This window comes from Pseudopipra pipra, chromosome 1 (assembly GCF_036250125.1).
Source record: "Pseudopipra pipra isolate bDixPip1 chromosome 1, bDixPip1.hap1, whole genome shotgun sequence".
Taxonomy (NCBI): domain Eukaryota; kingdom Metazoa; phylum Chordata; class Aves; order Passeriformes; family Pipridae; genus Pseudopipra; species Pseudopipra pipra.
Genome location: NC_087549.1, coordinates 134,057,989 through 134,078,422, shown reverse-complemented (window position 1 = coordinate 134,078,422; position 20,434 = coordinate 134,057,989). Strand labels below are relative to the sequence as shown.

Sequence of the window (20,434 nt, the reverse complement as noted above, 5' to 3'; positions counted from 1 at the left end):
CATCACTGGTTTGTAAAGAGGAAATTGTGCTTGACCAACTTGATAGCTTTTTATGATGAGGTGACTGTCTCGCTGGATGAAGGAAGAAGAGTGGATATTATTTATATTGATCTTAGCAAGGCTTTTGGCACATCAAAAGCTTTTTTAAAAAATTCCTCATAGATGAACTAATAAAACATGAACTGGGTAGTGGACAGTCAGTTGGGCTGAAAACTGTCTCAGCTGCTGGGCTCAAAGGTTTGTGATCAGCAGCGCATATTCCAGTGTAGGCCAGTCTCTGATGATGTACCCCAGGGGTCCAGTAATTTTTAATATGTTCATTAATGACCCGTGTTAATTAGTGTCCCGTGCATGACGGGACAGAGTGCACTCTGCATTTGGAGAAGATACAAAGCTGGAAGGAGTGGCTGATATGATGGTTGTACTGCCATTCAAGGGACCTTGACAGGTTGGAGGAACAGGCTGACAGGAGCCTCATGACATTCAACAAACAGGGAAATGCCAAGTCATTCACCCAAGGGGGAATAACTTGACACACCAGCACAAACTGGAACCGAGTGCATGGAAAGCAGCTTTGCAGAAAAGCCCCTGGGATCCTGGTAGGCCTAAAGATGAACATGAGCCAGCATGTGGCCTTGCAGCAAGGCATACCAGTAGTCTTCAGGGCTCTATTAGGAAGAACATTGCCAGCAGGTACAGAGAAGTGATCCTTTCCCTCTGTTTGGTGCTGGGGAGGACACATCTGGAGTTCTATGTCCATTTCTGGATTCCCCAGTACAAGCAAGATATGGGTGTACTAAAAGGAGCCCAGAGAGGGGCCATGAGGGTGATTAAGGTCTTGGATTATCTGACATATAAGAAGAGACTGAGAAAGCTCAGATTGTTCAGATCTTTGTAATATATGTGATTACTTATGGAGGAGTAAAGAAAGTGGAACCAAACATCATAGTAAGAGATGATGGGCACAAACTGAAATACAAAAGATTCCTTTTAAACATAAGAAAACTCTTTTTATTGCAAGAGTGGTCAAGCAGTGGAACAGGTTGCTACTAGGGCAGTTGTAGAGTCTCTGTCCTTGGAGATATTTGAACCCAGCACAGCCATGAGCAACCTGCTGTAGCTCTGAGATGAAGTGTTTGACTAGATGAACAGAAGATACTTTATACACCAGGTGAGTATAAGAAAAAAATGAGGTGTGCCTGTATGGAAGCTGACATCAGCAGTGCCTGTTACTGATTTCACGGTAAAAAGGCTTTAAAGGGGGTTTAGATTAAAATAATGACTAGTTTTGCAGATGTTTATGGAGAACTTTGGCCTATGTGGCACACGATCTGAGAGAAATCCAAAAGGATTTAAAAATAAAAAAACTGGCTAGCAGTAACTGCATTTGATATCATTCAAAGGTGGGCATAACCCAGGGACAGTGAATGAGAATTAAGTTGCAAGGGCAAGTTGCTTTGTAGGCCATGGACTTGAAAATAAAGGCAAGCAGCTTATAGTTGGTGCAGTAGGGTGGCAGACATATGTGACATAATGTGTTAATTTACAAAATTCCTACAAATTTAATTACTTGGTGAGTTCTGTCACAGATGATGAGGTTGCAGAATTCTGTAGTATTTCCAGCTTATAAATATATTTGATTTAGTTATCTGTTAGGTATTTCAGGTTTTCAGCAATTGCTTTCATGTGCTAGCTTCTGTATTTATTTAAAAGTATATATTTATGTTTTATTAGAACACATTGATTTATTTAAATATTTTTAAAAGGTGTTCTCTCTTCAAGTACTTGTTTTAGAAAAATAAATTTTCATCCACTCCCTTGCCTGTGGATATCTGAATCTTGGAGTAAATCTCAGGATACAGTTGTCTTTAAAATAAAACTGTTTTCTTTTTGCAGTGAAGCCATTTCTAAATCAAGAGGAATATCAAAGAACTGAGGATATAGTTAAAAAATTTGAAAATGGCATTGGGAAAGAGTTGCATCAGAAATTACTGGAAAGAGCTAAAATGAGAAGGAATTGGGTATGTGTTTAGATATATAAGAAATCTTAATTCAACTTATGGAAAGTTGGTTATTCAGGATATAATTCAAAGAGTCATTTCACTTTTTTAAATCTTAGGATCTTCCTTGTATCTGCCACTTGGCCTGTGGACATGAAAGCATTTATTTTCACGTGTGACTTGGGTTTTTTCAAAGCTGAGTAGCTAAGAGAGCTCACCAGCTGAAATTATAGTTACTTACCAGCTTTTGAATGCTTTGTCTATCAATCTCTCCTTCTATGACATCTGTCCCTGCTCTCTCCACCTTAGCAAAAAAAAGAAAAGGCAAACAAAAAACAAAAGAGAAGCCCAACAAAACAAAAGCCTGGAATCTAGAGTTTGGTCTCTCTCTTTCACTTCCCAGAAGGAGGCTATGTGGTAGCATTTTAAAGTTGTGTTTCAACAGAGAAAGGAATATGAGGAAGGTCACTACCAAGTGGAACTCATGAGAACTTTGTAAATCTTAACATGACACATTCCAGGGTGGGGATTTTCAGATGATGACAAAAGCTATACATTATAAACTCTGTCTCAGATCCCCTCTCAACACAAGTCTACTTTCCTTCCATTCTCCATGGAGTAATCTCTCTGATATTTGCAGCAGCCACAGCTGACATCTGCAAGACTTTAAGATGATGAATATCAGGGAAGAAATGTTCATGATAATTTACAGTTTAATATTCTTAAACAGTATTGAATTTTATTTCAAGCTTGAAAATAGAAGAGCTAAATGTGTCGTTACCTTCAGCAGTTAGTTTTGAACCACTGTCCTGCCTTGTGTTATATAGGAACTACTATTCAAAGTACTAAAAAAAAAAAAAGGAAAAAGTGCAGGCCATTGAACACTTAGGTGATTATTAAAGAATTAATGACTAATAATTAATTAGTTCTGATGCTAAACATTTTTCATTTCAGCTGGAGGACTGGTGGCTGAATGTGGCTTATCTTGATCTTCGCATCTCAACACAAATACACTGTAATATGGGAGGCCCTGGTCCCTATATTGAGCACTGCTGGCCACCAAAAGAGGGCACTCAGATAGAAAGAGCATGTGTAAATATATGGCACACCCTGAAATACTGGGATCTGTTACGAGCGTAAGACTTCACGAAAAAATAATTAATCCTAAATATTAATTAGTTCAAATATATGTTTATGTTCATTGATATGCATTCTTTGGAGTAAAAGAAAGGTTTGTCTAACCTTCATTTAGTTCCATCATTATAATTTCTCATATTTAATTTTGGTGTATTTGTTACTACAGAGAGAAGGTGACCATAGAGAGATCTGGGAATACAGTTCTGGACATGAACCAATTTCGAATGCTCTTCTGCACTTGCAAAATTCCTGGGGTTACCAGAGACTCGATCGGCACTTATTTTAAAACTGGTAAACAAATGAAAATTGGGGGTTAATACAAGCAAATGATTTTTATTAATGGGCCAATGGAGTGCTCACTTGAACCATAAAATAACTTGCTTCCTCAAGCACTAGGTCAGATACTAGTTGTTGAGTGCTTATATAAGAAAGCAAAGAAGACATCTCACCTCCAAGTGCCCTTTTCGGTCCAATATTTAGTCCTTACTAAATAAAGAGTAAAAAAAAGCTCTACTTCAAATTGTATGTTACCAGTCTGATACCTATAATAAGTGTGCCAGCATTAAGAACTGAAAAAAGACAAATTCTGTGTGTTATAACTGTGTGTGGATTCCATGTATTATATGGACAGAATTTCAACATCATTAATAATTGCATGTTTTTGCACATTTGAGAAGATATTTCTCAAGTGTATTCCCATATATTCTGTTGGGATATTTTTTATCATTGTGCTCTTTCTTGGCTTGGTCAGCTGCTTCTACTATCAGTCTTGAAAGTACTTCATAGAGCTCCATAAAGGCATTCTCTTAAACTCCTGACAGTTTTCTAGGGTTCAGGATCAAGAACAGCCCTTCCACACACATTCTGATGCATCCAGGGTTGTTTAGCAGTGTCACTCTAGATATCATGGACTCAGGAATTCAAGAAGAAGGTATTGCCTTGCTCCATAGAAAATATCCAAGTAAATCTCCATACCACATGAGATGATGGGAAAATGCAAAGTTGAAGTCAGTTTTCAAGGGTTTTTTTTTTGTTTTTCTTTTTTTTTTTAGCATTACAGTTGAAGAGTCAATTCAAGTACTAAAACTTAGAAGAAACATTCAAATGGTGGGAAGTCAGTGTTCTGTTATGATCACACTTAATAAACAAAGGTGGAGAGGCAATTTATGTAATTCCTCTCCCTATTCTGCCTTAAAATATTGCAAAGAACATCATTAAACAACAATTTGCTTATGTAATTTTTCATGTCATACACAGCAAGTGATATCCATTTCCATGTAGATTGTCTGCCTCCAGGTGAAATATTTGGTCCAGTTAGTTGTCTTGTTTCTCTGTGATTCATGGAGAAATACGAATACCTTCAGTGAAGGATTTGGGCCATTAAAATACACAAGTATGTAAGATAGGTACTGTCTAAGGTAGAAGGAATTGCCATCTGGAAAGGGGTCTGTTTTTCTCCATTGGCCATAGGGGGAACTGACATGGTCTAAACACTTGAAGTAGTATTTAGATTGCAGAGTAGAGCACCTAAAATTTGTCAGGTAATGTCACCTTGGAGCTAAAAACTGTACTAAGAGCCGAGGGAGCTGTTTGGTTCAGCCTGCAGCAGACATCTCCATGAGAACAGGTGAGGAGCTCATTAAATGTTGTTGAGTGTATTGGGTAGATCTCGACCACTGTGTGACACTGTAGTGACGTATCAGACACATAATTCTAGGTATGGTAACTTCCAAACTTAATTCTGCCCTTTCCTGTAGACAGCTAAGGTTAGGAGAATGCTACCTAAAGTAATTGAATTGGATGTCATCTCTTCTGATTTTTGCTATGTTACAAATTAATTTCATGATCTATAAAGATGAGGTCTAAATGAAATGACAGATTCCTCACTCTAGAATGTCTTTAACCAGGTATATGTTAAATTGTGTTATTTGATTTAGAAAGTAGGACCGTAAAGGTAGATATAACAGCCATATAGATAAGGTTAGGATTTCTTTGGATGCTCATTCAGTTCCATACTTGTGGGTAAAGTATACATTTCTTCTTTTTCCCAGAGAAGAGTACTTGGCTAGTTTGAGGAAAAATACAACAATGTTTCTTGGAATTTTAGCACCTAGGTCGTGTCTTCAGCTTTAGTCTAATTTCCGGGTAGATGGGTTTGGTAGGGCAATGCTGGATAAATATACCTGGCCTGGAGCAGGCCAGTACCATCTGTGTTTATGTATAGTGGCCACATTGGTGTGTCAGTGCTCCCTTCTTACAGATATGCCTGTGCTGGTCAGGTGTGATTGACATGGCAGTGCATCACGAGGTGCATAACCAAAACTAGCAGCAGACTTGTTCAACAAACAACACTCATTCAAGCGAGAAATATTGCTAGATCAGCTTTTCAGCAGGGAACACTCATTTCAGCAGAGGAGGTTCCTGCAAGATAGCCAAATAAATGACACTTACTACTAGGTAATGGCAATGACTTGAAGTAGTTTATAACAATGAAAGTTATGTATGACTTCTGTTGTTTTTTAAAATGTCATCAAATTTGCAGTAAGATCAGGCAGTTGGACTTAAAAAGTTACTCTTTTTTTAATCTTTCCTGTTTTTAACTGTATGAAGTCTGCCACATTTTGAACAAAAAAGGGTTTGTAGGACTTGCTGAGTTTTTCCTGTATCTGTCACTCACTTTATCCCCAAGGTTGGATTTTTATTTATTCTTATTTTTCATTTCAGAGGCTGAAGGTGAATGCCCATCTCACTTAATAGTTCTGTGTCGAGGTCGAGTGTTTGCATTTGATGCTATGCATGAAGGCAGTATGGTGACTCCTCCAGAGATATTCAGGTTTTCAAAATACCTTGTCTTAAATGAGCTGTCCTATTTAGGCTACGTACTAAGGAGGCTTTCTTTTTTCTATGTCCAGAGAATTAGGTTTGAGAGAGGCTGCAGCTTCTCCTCTAGCTGAAGGTTCAGATTTGACTAAATTCTTGTTTATTGAATGGCAACTTCTTTCTGTAGAACATAATTATTATGTACTGCTGTACTACACCCATACAGCATCATACAAAAGGCTGAAAGAAGATACTTTAGTAGAAAATATCCGTTATATATGAAGCTTCTTTACATGGAAATATTAGGATTATAAGTATCATCATTCCTTTCAGGAATGATCCGTATAGATAATTGTCTCATTGCTACTTAATCATTATCAAAGATGAAACACCACTGTCATGTTGATTTAAAACTAATACACTTGTGGTCAATTTTCTCAAGAGTAGAGAGGCTGGAATTTCTGTTGGTGAGAGCAGCAGAGTCCAAACCTGTAGCATGCACTGATTGGCTTCCCGCAGCTACAGGGCAGTACAGCAGCATTTCACTTGCTGTTCTTTTCTTTGCCCCAGGCCTGTGACAACCAGCCATGTTTGTGGCTCTTCATGTTCCTGAGCTGCTGCAAAGGAACAGAGAGAAAGAATTTGGTTCTTCAAATACTAAATTTCAACAGTAGTGTAACAGGCAACGTTTAAAGCTTTTCTGTGCTGTATCTCCTATGTCCCGGTAGCATGTTCAGGTGCTGGCTTTTGAATTGTCAGTGCAGTTGTGGCCACAAAGTTTCCCACTCTGTTGGTCTAACTCTGATGTCACATGCAGAAGTAGTTTCATCATAAGTCTCTTGTGATCAATTTGGAATCTATATACATGTACTTACTAAGAAAGGGTTGTTAATCTTATCTAGGAATAACTTACTGCATTTGTCAAAGTGCTGCTTATAGAGCACAACAGAAGGCTTGTAATTAAAACTGGCAAAAAATGTACAGCCAAATTCCTCAGGCAAGACAAAAATCAGTTAAACTAAAAATCACTTTTTAAAAAAGTCTGGTACTTTAATATGTAATATTTTAATGTACATATTTCTGGTTTTTGTAGCTGTACCTGTTAAGCAAGTAACAAATAAATGAACACCTGGAATACAGACAAAACCCCCAGTAGCATTAGCTACTGTCTATAGGAAGACCAGGTTGGGTTGGGTTTGGTTTGGTTTGGTGGGGGGGTTTTTTGGGTTTTCTTTTATAACCTCATAATGGGTGTCTTACATTTTTGATAACTATGTAACTAATGATCAGTAGTGAAGTTTAATGGGCAAGAGTGCCAGAACAAAGCAGAAGCCAGGATTGAGTGTCTGTAATTTGTGGAGTTTCTTTAACACTAGAACAGCATGTGAAAAACTGAATTTGCAAACTTAAAATTACCTCTCTGCTAATAGTTCTTCTAAAGGAAAATGCAAGGAAAAGGTAGGAGGAGAATTACTCTCATGTAATTCAGACTCTACATTTAGGATATACTAAAGCTAGTGTTCTGCTTTAAATTTCAGGGTTTATCTTGAGTGGAATGTTTGTCCTGTACTGATTCATTGCTATAAATCTGCAAAGCCTGCAGTATTTCAGATGTCTGCACTCCACAAAGTCTGATCTACACCGTTGAAGTCTTAAGTCTAGTTTTAAATGAAGTGCATAATAATGCTTTAGAATCATGATTGTTTATATATAAGTTTGTACTGGGCTCGTAGCTGCAGTTTGAATTAACCATTAGTGTCTAAAAACAGAGCAGTTCTTCAGTTGTCCTTAGAGTTTGAGGGAAATGATTCATGCTTCCTGAAAATTCACATTGGCTCGTGAACGTGGAACCAAAACTCCAGCTTTGCAAAAAAAAGAGAGGAAAAAACGGTGACTTTTGTTTTCTCTCTGTCTGTTCTTTGTTAACTTCAGTTTTTGAAATCTTCTTACAGGCAACTTACATATATTCAGAAAAGATGCCATAGTGAGCCAGATGGACCGGGACTGGCAGCCCTAACAAGCAATGAAAGGACAAAATGGGCAGAGGTAGGAATACTTCAATAGTTGGTTCCTGAGGTATCAGGAAAAAGCCTTGTGGTCACTGGAAATACATTATTTGACTTAGCTTTGTCTTTTTATGCTTTCTAGTTACGGGAATATTTGATTGATCTTGATCCAAAGAACTTAACTCTTCTGGAAAAAATTCAGAAAAGTTTGTTTGTGGTCTGCCTTGATGATTCTAGTCCCCATGCAACTCCTGAGGACTACACTGAGGTAGATAAGGATTTTTGATAATTTATAACTGGTCATCTTCTCATAAAAATTTCTTCTGCATATATACAGTAGATTTTTGCTCTTTTATAACAGAAAATGAAGCAGATAAATATGCAAATAGTACTTCTTTTTGAGCCATAGGAAAACTTAATAGTTTGAATTCTTAGGACATTCTTAGGGGGAATGGCTGAAATCTACCTTCATAAGCTTTTAACCGTCTGTCCTTCAGGGTTTTCAGAAACATAGTCATCAACTTTTGATCACACTTCTAATTAAAACTTGGGCTTATAATCATATTTCACTTGAACTGGATGAAAATGTCTTATCTGTCAGGGAGATCTCACCCTCTTAATGTTGACTAAGTTTAGCTGACAGAGGTTGGCAGTGAACTCAGTGTTTTTTAAAACTCGCAGCATGTAACCTTTGCTTTAGCTTACAAGGCTGGGACTAACAGGTGATCCGACTGTACGCTGGGGAGATAAATCCTACAATAGCATATTCTTTTCCAATGGAACCTGCAGCGCGTTCTGTGATGTAAGTTGAAATTTTTTCCATCTTATAAACCCTTTGAGTATTTGTTTACTGAATTTCCCCTTTTAGAGTATTATTTTAAATGCTTAATGTGTTCCTCTCTAGTATAGCCTTGTTTACCAGGCACCTTGTCTGACGACTTTCTAAAAGCAGTCTCAGTGTTTGATATTATACCATACTTGAATTACGAGCATGAGATCTGAAATAATTTCTTAGAGTATTTAATGAGGGAGTTCCAAAATAAAAAAAAACACAGTGCACAAGAAGGCTTAAAATTAACTCTTCGTATGATGCATCTATTTGAACAGCTGTGTTTTTTAAACTCCTGGTTTTTCGGACTCATTATTGCATGACCAGAAGGGCTTACATCTTGCCTGAAATCTGCCTTTCCGCAGCAGCAGTACATTGTGCCTCCCTGTCCAGCTGCAGAGCAGTCAAAACAGTGGGTGGACTTAAAGCAGTTTTCTGTTTATTGTAGAACTAGGAAAACAAGTGCAACCCTGTGCAGTAAAGCTGTTGATCTGAAGGTAAAAGAGTGGGGTAGGTAAAACCACAATTTGATCATCTTGCAGTCATGCAAATAATGTGATATCTTGTCTTCTCTGATTTTAGCATTCTCCTTTTGATGCCATGGCTTTAATTACCATGTTAGCTTATGCCGAAAAGAAGATTATTGAAAATGAGGGAAAATGGAAGGTATCTATCCTTTATAAACTTTCAAGTTTATAGTTAACATGTATTTTCTTATGGATAATATATTCTGTTTTCCCTTTTTTCTCTCTGTCTTCATCTTCCCAGGGATCAGATAATGTGAGGGATATTCCATGGCCAGAGGAACTTGTATTCACAGTGGATCCAAAAATTATAAATGAAATTGGACGTACTAAAGAACTGTACTACAAGCAGGTGGAATTTCTTGATGCTTCTATTAGCTGGTTTTTTTCATTCTATTTACATGTTTTTAGTTGGTCTTTCTCCATGCTGGAGAAGAGGAATAAATACGTTATTGATGAATTGATGAATCGGGGAACTTAACAGGTGGTTAAATTTGTTGCATTGTTGGTTTATGCGACTGTCTTTTGAAGTGGATCAAGTTGTGATATTTCTTGACTTCTGTGGTTTTTTTTCCTTTGGTATGACAGGTATCTGACTTGCAACTGGTGTCTTATGCCTTCACATCCTTTGGCAAAGCATTGCTTAGGAAGAAGAAACTTCATCCTGATACATTTGTGCAGCTTGCCCTTCAGCTTGCTTATTACAAATGCCACGGACGGTAAGAAAACATCAGATTAGGAATAAAAAACCTAGTTTCTTGAGTAAAGAGGTGCAGTGGCTCTGCAATGTTAGTGTGTAATTTGCTATGGTGATGTAAGAATGAAGAACTAAGGGTTTTTTGAAGTAACAGTTGCATAAGACCATACTTGCTTCAGAATTTTGCCCTTGTGACCATAGGGATAACGTGTGTACATATTGTGGAATGGATGGCAGAACACAGTCCACAAAAAGGTGAATTTTAGCTGTACAGGGGAAATATTTGGGCAAACACCAAATGCTTAATGGGTCAGGATTCTTTATCTGTAAAAGCTTTATCTGTAGCAAGTGACAGCCATCAGTAAAATGTTTAGTCTTCCAAGCCTGTAAAAGGCCTCACAAACCTCAGTGTCTCACTGTCTTTAGCAGCATTGGATGTTAAGCTTTGAGCAGAATCATAGAGATAGAGAGCCTCCAAATGCCTGCCTCTACATTTTTGGATGTGGCATTTTATTTTGTATTATTGATCAGAGGCATCATTCTTCCTGGTATTGGTGTTCCCGAATTTCTGTTTACTAACTAGCACCTATTATGGCTTGTACAAGTCATTACTGACCTGGCGAGTATTGCGTGCTTCAGAAGGAAAGTTTCATCATAGGAGTGTGATGCTTAGTCACTGGTGATGTGATCACATTGTAACAAAGGCTGGTAGATCTCTGTTTACTGAACATTAGGATAAATTGTCTGACTGAAATAGCCTGTTTGGTCTGTTGTAAACACACAAGTATGTTTCACGGAAGTTGTATTTTAAATGGTAGACTGTCACAAACCTCGACATGCTCCAGGTAAAAGCTGGATGGCTGTCAGTATGCAGCAGATAAGGTTTTGAGCCTTTTCCCTCTAAATACATTGAGACACATGGCTTATTTTAAATGTGTCACTTAATTTTTGAGGGTTTGGGTGATGTAGGTGGTTTCTTCAATGGAAATATATGGTGAAACAGAAGTTTGGGTAATTTCAGCCTGTTTTTGCTAGAGCCTGGTAGATCTGTAGTCTGCAGAAAACACAGTCTTTTCAAGGTATGATTGTAGTACTGGCACTTTTTTCAGTCATCTGTCTCATAAGAGTGCATAGAGTTCCTTTGTGGCTCTTTTTTGGACGCATAACTTAAAGAAAATTAGTGGGTTTCTGGTACTTGTAACTGAGCTAAATGTGTAAGATCTTTGGCAGGACTTTTTGAGTCCTTGAGAGAGCGAATAGTTTTGTTAAGGTAATGAGATACTCTTCCCTAATTTTTGTTCTTAGTCCGGGCTGCTGTTACGAAACTGCCATGACCAGGCGTTTCTATCATGGCCGCACAGAGACCATAAGACCGTGTACTATGGAAGCAGTGGAATGGTGCAAGTCCATGCTGGATCCTTCTGACAGTGTAAATACTGAAATCCTGCTTTAATCATCATGTATTTAGAAGGCCTGTCATTTGAACTGCTTAAAACTTGCTCTTGTGTTGTCTCATTGATGGGAGTTGGCATCTTTCCAGTGAGACAGATTTCAAATGTTGAGTTGCTTAAACTCTAGTTCTGAGGTGTGCTGTCATGTATGAGCTTGTTTGTTTTTCTATCCTATTTGACTTTTGGTTTCAAGAATGTAACTGTCTTGAGTTATGTTTACACTGATATTTTTTCACACCTCAAAAAGTTACTGGGTTGGATCTGAAGTATTCTGCTGTGGTTATGTTTTTTTAATTTCCAAGTGAAATCAGGAAATGTTTATCTAATATTTCCATCAGAGAGCAAAATTGAAATCTGTTTGTGTCCTAGTGGCAACAGGAATGTATTCCAGTGTCTCTGAATAGCTGAACCAGAGACCTTTTCTTTTCCCAGCAACTGCTTGGCTGGCAAAGCATGACATGCATTTCTTTCCCAGTGAGAGCTGTACTAAAGCTCTTTTTGTTCTCCTCCCTGCACATTTCTCAGAGCCTGAGAAATTAAGCAAGGAGAAGATTTTTGAGACAAAGGTCTATGTGTCTTTAGAAAATTCAAAGGGTGTATATTATTAATGCATCTGAAAAACATACAGGAATATGGCTGTCAGAAAGTATGTGTGATTGATAATTCTAGCCTTCAAGAGAACTTTTTCCTGGTCTTCACTGGCTTCTTTTGGCATGTGCTGCAGCTTTAAAACTCAGTTTTCTTTCCAAATCTGCTTTCCTGTTATTTCCCTGCTCTTCATTTACCTTCTAACCATTTATCAGGCTTCCAACACTAATGGTAGCCTTTTTCTCTTTGTAATATTAAATAGCATCTCCAAATATCACCCTGTTGTTTTTTTTAATGCTGAACTCCTGGGGCTTAAAAACTGTGTTCAGTAGTATTGAAATTAACATGCTTAAAAGTCTACCTTTAGGTACATTTTAGTACCTTAAAGTTACATACTTTGGAAAAAACACTTTTATCTCAAATTTTCTTTTGCTCCTTGTGAGCTTAGTAGCTTGATTTTTATTCAAATTGAGTGGCTGCTGCTCTTATTTCACATTCTGTGTTGCAACCTCTTGTGTAATGAATAAAAGGACAGAGAGTGCTTAAGTAGTTAAAGAACTAGCAAGATCTAAGATCTTGAGTGTCCAGAACTGTTTCTCCTTTATAAAAAATATGCTATTTATATTCTCTCTGATTCTAACACATAAGTTTCAATATAAAACTGAAAAAAAATAACGTTAGGCAGAACTGACAATTAGCAGAGAAAATTTGGGAATGCAGTTGGCATCTGTATATATTAGTCAGAGTCTTGTTTTGTTTTCTACTTTTGTGTTTTTCATTTTTTTCTTTCCTTTTTTTGTCATGAAAAGTAATAGAATACAATATTTCTGTTGGAAGGGGCCTACAATAATCATTTAGTCCAACTGCTTTGTCTGATTCAAGGCATGATGATCATGTAAGTGCAACCACACCTGGTAAAAGCTAGTGTCCTTCTGACTAAAGGGCATTATAGAAAATTTTGGAGTTTGATTACTCTAGTTCACAGTGGTTACTTTTCATTATTTCAGATTTTTGGGAAAGGAGCATGAGGTTTAGAATATTGTTCAGTGCACAGGTGATCTGAGTAACAGAACAGAGATACAGGAAGCAAATGAGCACATTCTTCTGAAAAAGGAATTTGGATTTAGGAGAAGGAGTTTGAGAGAGCTTCTAATGTACCTTTAAAGTTCCTCCATTTTCTTCTATCTAAAATTGTTAGAAACTGTGAAAGGGAAAACTTGCTGATCTGTGATTCCTAATGTGTTACTCATTTGCATTTTTTTTCTTTTTTCTTAATTTTTGTTCTCTCTCCCCCTACTTTACACAGACTTATCAACGACTACAGCTGATGCATAAGGCATTTGCAAAGCACAATAAAATGAGGAAAGAATGTGAGAATGGAAGAGGTACTCTGGCATCAAAACTTTTTTTTGGTTTTTTTCCTTGTGGTGAAAAGGGAATATATGTATGCTAATACATTTTCTCTGTCTTATTTTCCACCTGAATAAAAACTATCCCTTAACATTTTACACTTTAATTTTGAGGAGAAGAACTAAAATCTAGTCCTCGGGCCTTTCCTTGTACCCCAAAGATATGTTCACTTTGAAAGTTTTTCTACCTAGCTAAACATTATTTTGGAATACCTTCCAGTCAAATATATGCCTGTCTGGAAAATGAAAAATGTGCTCTTCTAAGGCAGAGGAGAGATTTGGGTGAGGTTCTAACCCATCTGTGATAGTGCAGTACATTATTTTATGAATGAGTATCTGGGAAATAATCACCTGGTGAACTTCATACTCTCTCCATTCTACATGGTGTGTTCTCTAGGCAGTTCTGGCCCTGAAAGCCTTTTTGCCTTGTTCACATAATTGCTAGTGGGCCACTTTCACTCCTTGTCTCAAGTGGGAGTTTTCTTGTGTTTTGTTTTCCACAGGAACTGTGCTGGGTTTCTATTACTTAGATAATTTGCTTTTGTGCTCAGTGCTGCAAGCTGAAAGTGATGACGGTCTCTTAGATCAAACATGTGGGAAATGTTTTTGGATGCTACAATACTACTTTGTTAGCAGACTGTGTTGTTTATCTGTCCTTCAGCTGTTACTTGAGCTCCTAGCTATGCAGACCAGAAGAAGCGGAAAAACAGGAAACGCTGCTGTTAATGATTTTGTATTTGCATTTATTTGACAGGCTTTGATCGTCATCTTCTGGGTCTCCTGCTCATAGCACAGGAGCAAGGACTGCCAGTGCCAGAACTGTATGGGGATAAGGCCTTCACAGCTAGGTAATTCATATTCTTGTCCTGTGGGGAGTTGTATCCCTTGATACCAAGGCCTTTGTTGCATGGGCCTTATATGTGCTGATTTCTTAATCTCTAGGATAAAATAACTATTCTATTAAACTCACTTTGTTTTAAATTACCTTTAAAAGTGCTGCTTTTGTTTTGTGTTGTTTTACAGTGGAGGAGGTGGGAATTTTGTCCTTTCAACTAGTCTGACTGGCTACACTAGGTTTAGTGGATCTGCACTCCCTATGGTACAACATGGCTATGGCTTTTTTTATTCAATCAGAGATGACAGGTAAGGTTATAATTTCATTTTAGGTATGGCTCTGCCTTTACCACAGAGGGAGAGGTGGCTAACAATTAGAATGAGAAAAGGAAAAGACAGAAGAAATATGGCTGAACGTGTCAGGAGAGGTTGAGAAGTGAGGTACATGAAATAGAGACACTGATGTTCTGGGAAAGCATATGTGTGAGGCAGGATGAATGGTTGAGGTGAAGTGAGCACCAAGATACTGACAATGAACAGAAGTAAAGGGTGGGGAAGGTGAAAGAAGGGAGTAACAAAAAAAGTTAACTTACTTTAAAATAGGCTGTCATTTTAGAGATAATTTGTAACATGGAGAGGTGTTTTTCGAAAAGTTTTTTAACTGAGCTAGAGCAGATAAAAGTACAGATGAGCACACTGCCCATCGTTCATGGAGTGACACACACAACTCAAACCAGACCTTTTGTGAGTAACAATAAGAGGCTAAAACATTTGGTTTCACTTCTGAAGTCATGAGATTTGAAAAGATTCAACTTTGGCTTATTGGTCTTACAGACAAAAATTACTGCTTTTGTATGAAATCTAAAAATACTTCAACTAGAATGTGTAGAGATAAGTTGCTGGTTTATGACTTAGGTGTAATTCAAATGACTTCTTCCTAAAGCTAAATATAGATTGCATGCACATTTGAATCAGTTTGAGTATACAAACCATTTATACTTTGATCTATGGCTCTCTTAAAATAATTGGAACTAGATAAAGATTTACTTTTCATTAGGTAAATAGAAAAAAAAGTACTTAAAACCTTAAACTAGTTGCAGAAGAAGAATTATAATTTACAGCATTTTCAAATATAAGCAGAAAAGTAGTGTCACTGCATATGTAGTAATGGGTATTTAAATCAAAGTACCTGGTTTCAAGATCTGTCAGCATTATTGCTTACTAAAGGCACTAGTGATCTGAGTCTTTTATTAATGTTGAGACAGTATGTTCATGTGACAATTTTTACTTCAGAATTTGTGTTCCTTTGTGTGACTTCATCCTAGACCATGACAATTAAGTGTGGTAACCTCATTGTTTTCTATATTGATAGGATCGTTGCAACCTGTTCTTCTTGGAAATCATGTCCAGAGACTGATGCAGAAGTGCTGTGTAGAACTATGTTCCAGTGTTTTCATGACATGCTACAGTTAACAGTTACAGCTCAACTGTAAGCTTGATAATGATGTAAAAGGCTTTACAAGGTCACGAGTTATAGGTAGTAATTAAAAATGAAATGCTACTCAAGAGTACTGTTGCATTCAAGACATTTAATGATCTATGTGAAGTCTACGTACTTTTATGTGATTTACTGTGGTAACAGTACCCCTTGAAGAGTAATGTAGCCATTTGCAGCAGCAATGCAAGCAGTAGTACCTTATCTGTGTAGAACTATGCAATATTAAAATATGCCTCAACAATGCAAATGTACTTCGAGACAAGATGTTGGAGTGGAGAACTGATGGGAGACTTGTATTTATGATCTCAGTAGTAGCATGTAGAAATGTAGAATAGTTTGTAGTCTACTGATACTGTTTATGCCAGTGGAGCACTTAACTGTGTACTTAAAAGTAACCACACTACCCTCTTAGGTGATTATGCTTCCTGTTCACAGTGGTTTGTGAAACAGAAGGGCTGCCTCTATTAGGTTATATGGTATAAGTTATCTTTCATTTTTGCTATCAGGATTATACCAAATAAATCTTGTATCCATTAATGGGGATGTTCCCACTACATTTGTAGTATGAGAACACTACAATCTGAAGTATTTTGAAAAAGAATTAGTCAATAAAGACAGAAAGCAGCATGGGTTTCAAATTTCTTAGTTTTCATCTTGAAGTGAACTGTGAATATCTGCTGCTTTACACTAATAGTACACAATAAAAATAAGCACTGAATTGTTTGATATGGTTCTCAGGATTTTAATACTTGATTCCTCTGAGCAGCTTTGTATTTTCCTATCATAGAAATAAAATTCTTCTAAAAATCAACTTTGTATTAATTGATTTATGGCTGGACTGTTTATGTGTAGCAACACTGTGTGAGAGAGATGATCTTGGGAACAGGTGAACTTGAAATTAGGATTCCAAAGTACCCATTGTTTTTTCTCTAGCTTGTAGAGTTTGAGAGAGATCTTATTATTTGTTTTACAGAAACAGCTTCATTCTTAACTAACATGGAGCCAGTTTCTGTGCCCTCTGAAAGCACTGTTGCATATTTATTGTCCACAGTAGCGAGAACAGTTTCCCTTTTTATTTCCTCCCTCAAAGCCTGATACTCCTCTACAAGCCACAGTGTTACACTGTATCTTGTTACCTCAAAAAAACGGTGTCCTCATTTCAGCCTTTGTCTTCCCTGCCTTTACTGGGCTACTTGTATGTTCTCTCTCAGTTAAATCTGACAACCATTCATTGTTTAATGTTTTATTTGAGATCTTCCAAAACTCATGCAGAAAAAGAATCCATTCCTGTTCAGCAGTGCTTATAATAACTCACCCTCTTTCTTGGACATAAATGACTTTCTGAAATCTCTCAATTAGTGAAGCCTGTGTCTTCATGATGCTGTGACTTCTGTGAGATAGATTAGGATTTTGGATCAAGCCAGGCCTGCTGATTTTTATTCTCTATTTTAATAAGTTCTGTTGACAGTTTACCTTTTACCCCTCAGCTGCGTTAGTAAACCTGGTTGCAACTGCAATAAGGACAGTTTGCTTTGAACAGAGACTTCAGGGGAAAACAGATAATTTAGAACATTACCTTAGAACAATATTTAAAATGTCAAGAACATTAGCTTGAAGGGAAAGATAATCTATATTTTTTATGTCAAAGCTGAGTTTAGAATGGAAGATTTTATTGTGCACTGACAGAGATAATTTGTCACTCAGTTTATTGGTGTTAATTTATGTTCATTTTTAAAAAGAATGTTTCAATATATATATTTTTAAGAAGCATTCTTAAACCTCTGTCATGCTTGCAAACTTTGTCCATACCTAAGCTCATTTTTTCCCCCTGAGTCAAAGTAACAACAATTCAAATATTTTCTATTTGAAAATAGAAAAATTTTCCAAATTTGCTTCCAAAGCAATCTGTGTCTAGGAGCAGATATTAATCAGCAGAAAAAATTATATGGATATTTCTAGACATGATTAATAACTGCCATAGAAGTATGTCTACATACTGTTGAAAGCATAGCTGCAACATTTTTAGATATGCTGCTGTTCGATATGTCCAATTAGAATGAATTATAACAGTGAAGTAGAGGCAGCATACATTCCAGCACAGGCCAGCAATGAGAGTTTATTTTCCATTGATCTTGTGCAACCTGTCATGAGGATAATGTCAGCAGCTGTCATCACTGCAGGAGCACAGTCAGGATAAACTGAACAAGCCCACATCACCTGCAAATACATTTGGAACTGCATGTGTCCACATTTTCAAAAGCAGCTAGTGATTTTGAGCTCACCCATAAAGAAATTATCTTTCACAGGGTATGTTCTCAGCGTTTTTTTGAAAATCGGGAGTTTTTCAAAACTCCTAAAGGAGAAATTCCAAACTCCTGGCCATTTAAAACTCCTGAAGGAGAAACTTGGAACCACTAGCCATTCCTAAAAATGAATCGTGTGCTTATGGATTGTACCAGGAGCTACTTGACTCATTAGATAAGTGTATGACAAATTTTGCTGCTCATAAGGAAGGCATGAAATACATTTACTCTCTTTTAGCTATGTCATTTTTTCACTGCCTTTTAATGAGAGTAGTTTATTTTTACTTATGGTGTATGAAGATGGCATTTCTCCATAGGTAGTTCTCCAGGAAGAACCTCTCTTCTAAAAAAGTAGATTTCTACCTAGAGTTAAAATAGATGCTTGATGCTTGTTTTCCTTCAGGTTTGCTTGATATGTTGTGAGTGAAACATTTTGCTGAATTGCATATGTTTTAAATTTTGCCAGAAACTGGGGATCTGCAAAAAATTGTTTTGGTTAATATAGTCTGCCAAAACCAGATATTCAGGTCATCGTCTAACAGTCATGTAACTCATCTTACAAATGGTCTCCAAGGAAGTTGGCATGAGATGATAATCAGCAATGTGACTATGAGATAACTTTGTGCATTAGAATGCACTCAAAAAGGTTACTTGTTTGGCAAAACTTTACGAATAATTAGTGACAGTATTACGATTTTTTTCTTGGTTACCCTATCATGTAAAGAACATGTTTCTTTTTTTTCAACACATATATTCTTTTAAAAATAAATCTCTTCTAACTTCTTATTTAGGCTTGTGAATCATCAGCTTTTACTGTAAATGTAGAAAACAGCTTGGAAGCAAATGTGACTTACCCTCCAACTCAAGAAGCCTTGAAGCGCTAAATTCAAGAGCTAACCTCCAAAAACTTAACTATACCCATACATTTAGCAGATCCTTCTCTCTACGTAACGAGTAGAATAAATGCTTAGACAATCTACAAACACAAAACACAACAGATTAAGTAACATCATAGAATCATGAAGGTTGGAAAGACCTCTAAGATCGAGTCCAACCATTTAATCCAGCATTTAATCCAAGCCCACCGCTAAACCATGTCTGCCAGTGCCACATCTACATGTTTTGTGAACACTTTCAGGGATGGTGACTCAACCACTGCCCTGGGCAGCCTGTTCCAATGCTCAATAGCCCTCTCAGTGAAGAAATCTTTCCTAATATTTAATCTAGTGGCCTCCTAGGACAAAGTGACTGCATCAGGTTACACAGATGTCATTTATCTGGGCTTTGGTAAAGCCTTTGACACAATCCCCCACAACATCCTTCTCTCTAAACTGGAGAGAGGTGGATTTAATGAGTGGACTGTTACATAGATAAGAAATTGGTTGGCTGGTTGCATCTAGAGGGTAGTGGTCAAGAGCTCAGAGTCCTGATGGAAATAAGTGACAATTGGTGTCCCTCAGGGGTCCATATTTGGACAAGTGTTATTTAATATTTTCATTAATGACACAGACGAAGGGACCAAGTGCAATTTGCAGATGACACCAAGCCAAGTGGTAGGGCTGACACACCTGAGGGATGGGATGCCATCCAGAGGGACCTGGACAAGCTCAGGAAGTGGGCTTATGGGAATCTCATAAGGTTTATTAAGACCAAGTGCAAGGTGCTCCACCTGGGTTGGGGCAACCCCTGTGCATGTTTGGAAACCTCTTTGATCCCAGACTTACGGATATATCAGATTATCATCCCAGTGGCTGAGATAAACCACTGTCTGTAGTGAGTGAATAACAAGGGAGTGATGTGTCTAGTCTCACATTGCTCTGCTTTCTACTACTTCAGGGAACACGTGCATGCCTACGGCTGGGTCAAGTGAGAGTAAAATTTAATAGAAACTCAGGGAAGGATTGAATTTACACTGTGGTTTGAAAATAAGACACTGAACACCAATATTTCCCTAAAATACCTGATGAATTAAAAAAGATACTTGGTAGGATATCAACTGATAAGGGTAGGAGTGGCAACAAAAGAGAGAAAAAAATACCCGAATTAGTTCTAGCTGTGCTAAAATACAAACTGGTAATGCTGTCAAGCCTTCAGGGCAGGTATCAGTGCAGGCTGTTCCTCCCAGGTAGAGTTTACCAGTTTTCACTGATACCTTTCACACACTGTAGCTGAGTAGGGATGCTGAGCAGCTCACCACTGCACCAGCTCCAGGAAGCAGTAAGGGTAATTCTCAATTGATGTTGATAAGGCTGATTAGAAGCCTTGCTGTCCGACTCATTGCTTAGCAACTAGAGACTGCTGTGCTTGGATCTCAGGCTGATTACTTTTAAAAATGATA

At 37.4% G+C, this 20,434-nt stretch overlaps 1 protein-coding gene across 7 annotated transcripts in view; it reads left to right on the top strand.

The window, feature by feature from the left end:
- CROT (carnitine O-octanoyltransferase) overlaps positions 1 to 16,604 on the top strand; it is a 30,018-nt gene extending 13,414 nt beyond the window's left edge. For 4 of the 7 annotated variants that reach the window (XM_064678661.1, XM_064678670.1, XM_064678652.1 and 1 more), the window contains exons 3-17: positions 1,897 to 2,021; positions 2,955 to 3,136; positions 3,304 to 3,428; positions 5,862 to 5,970; positions 7,910 to 8,003; positions 8,106 to 8,231; positions 8,664 to 8,765; positions 9,375 to 9,458; positions 9,561 to 9,668; positions 9,905 to 10,035; positions 11,319 to 11,442; positions 13,359 to 13,437; positions 14,216 to 14,309; positions 14,485 to 14,604; positions 15,668 to 16,604. In XM_064678661.1, the coding sequence (XP_064534731.1) occupies positions 1,897 to 2,021; positions 2,955 to 3,136; positions 3,304 to 3,428; positions 5,862 to 5,970; positions 7,910 to 8,003; positions 8,106 to 8,231; positions 8,664 to 8,765; positions 9,375 to 9,458; positions 9,561 to 9,668; positions 9,905 to 10,035; positions 11,319 to 11,442; positions 13,359 to 13,437; positions 14,216 to 14,309; positions 14,485 to 14,604; positions 15,668 to 15,788 (1,724 nt within the window). In that variant the 3' untranslated portion in view covers positions 15,789 to 16,604. Of the gene's footprint in view, positions 1 to 1,896; positions 2,022 to 2,954; positions 3,137 to 3,303; positions 3,429 to 5,861; positions 5,971 to 7,909; positions 8,004 to 8,082; positions 8,232 to 8,663; positions 8,766 to 9,374; positions 9,459 to 9,560; positions 9,669 to 9,904; positions 10,036 to 11,318; positions 11,443 to 13,358; positions 13,438 to 14,215; positions 14,310 to 14,484; positions 14,605 to 15,667 lie in introns of those variants that run through there. The other 3 variants (XR_010435793.1, XM_064678683.1, XM_064678692.1) reach the window with 3 other exon arrangements.
- Positions 16,605 to 20,434: the final 3,830 nt, after the last annotated feature.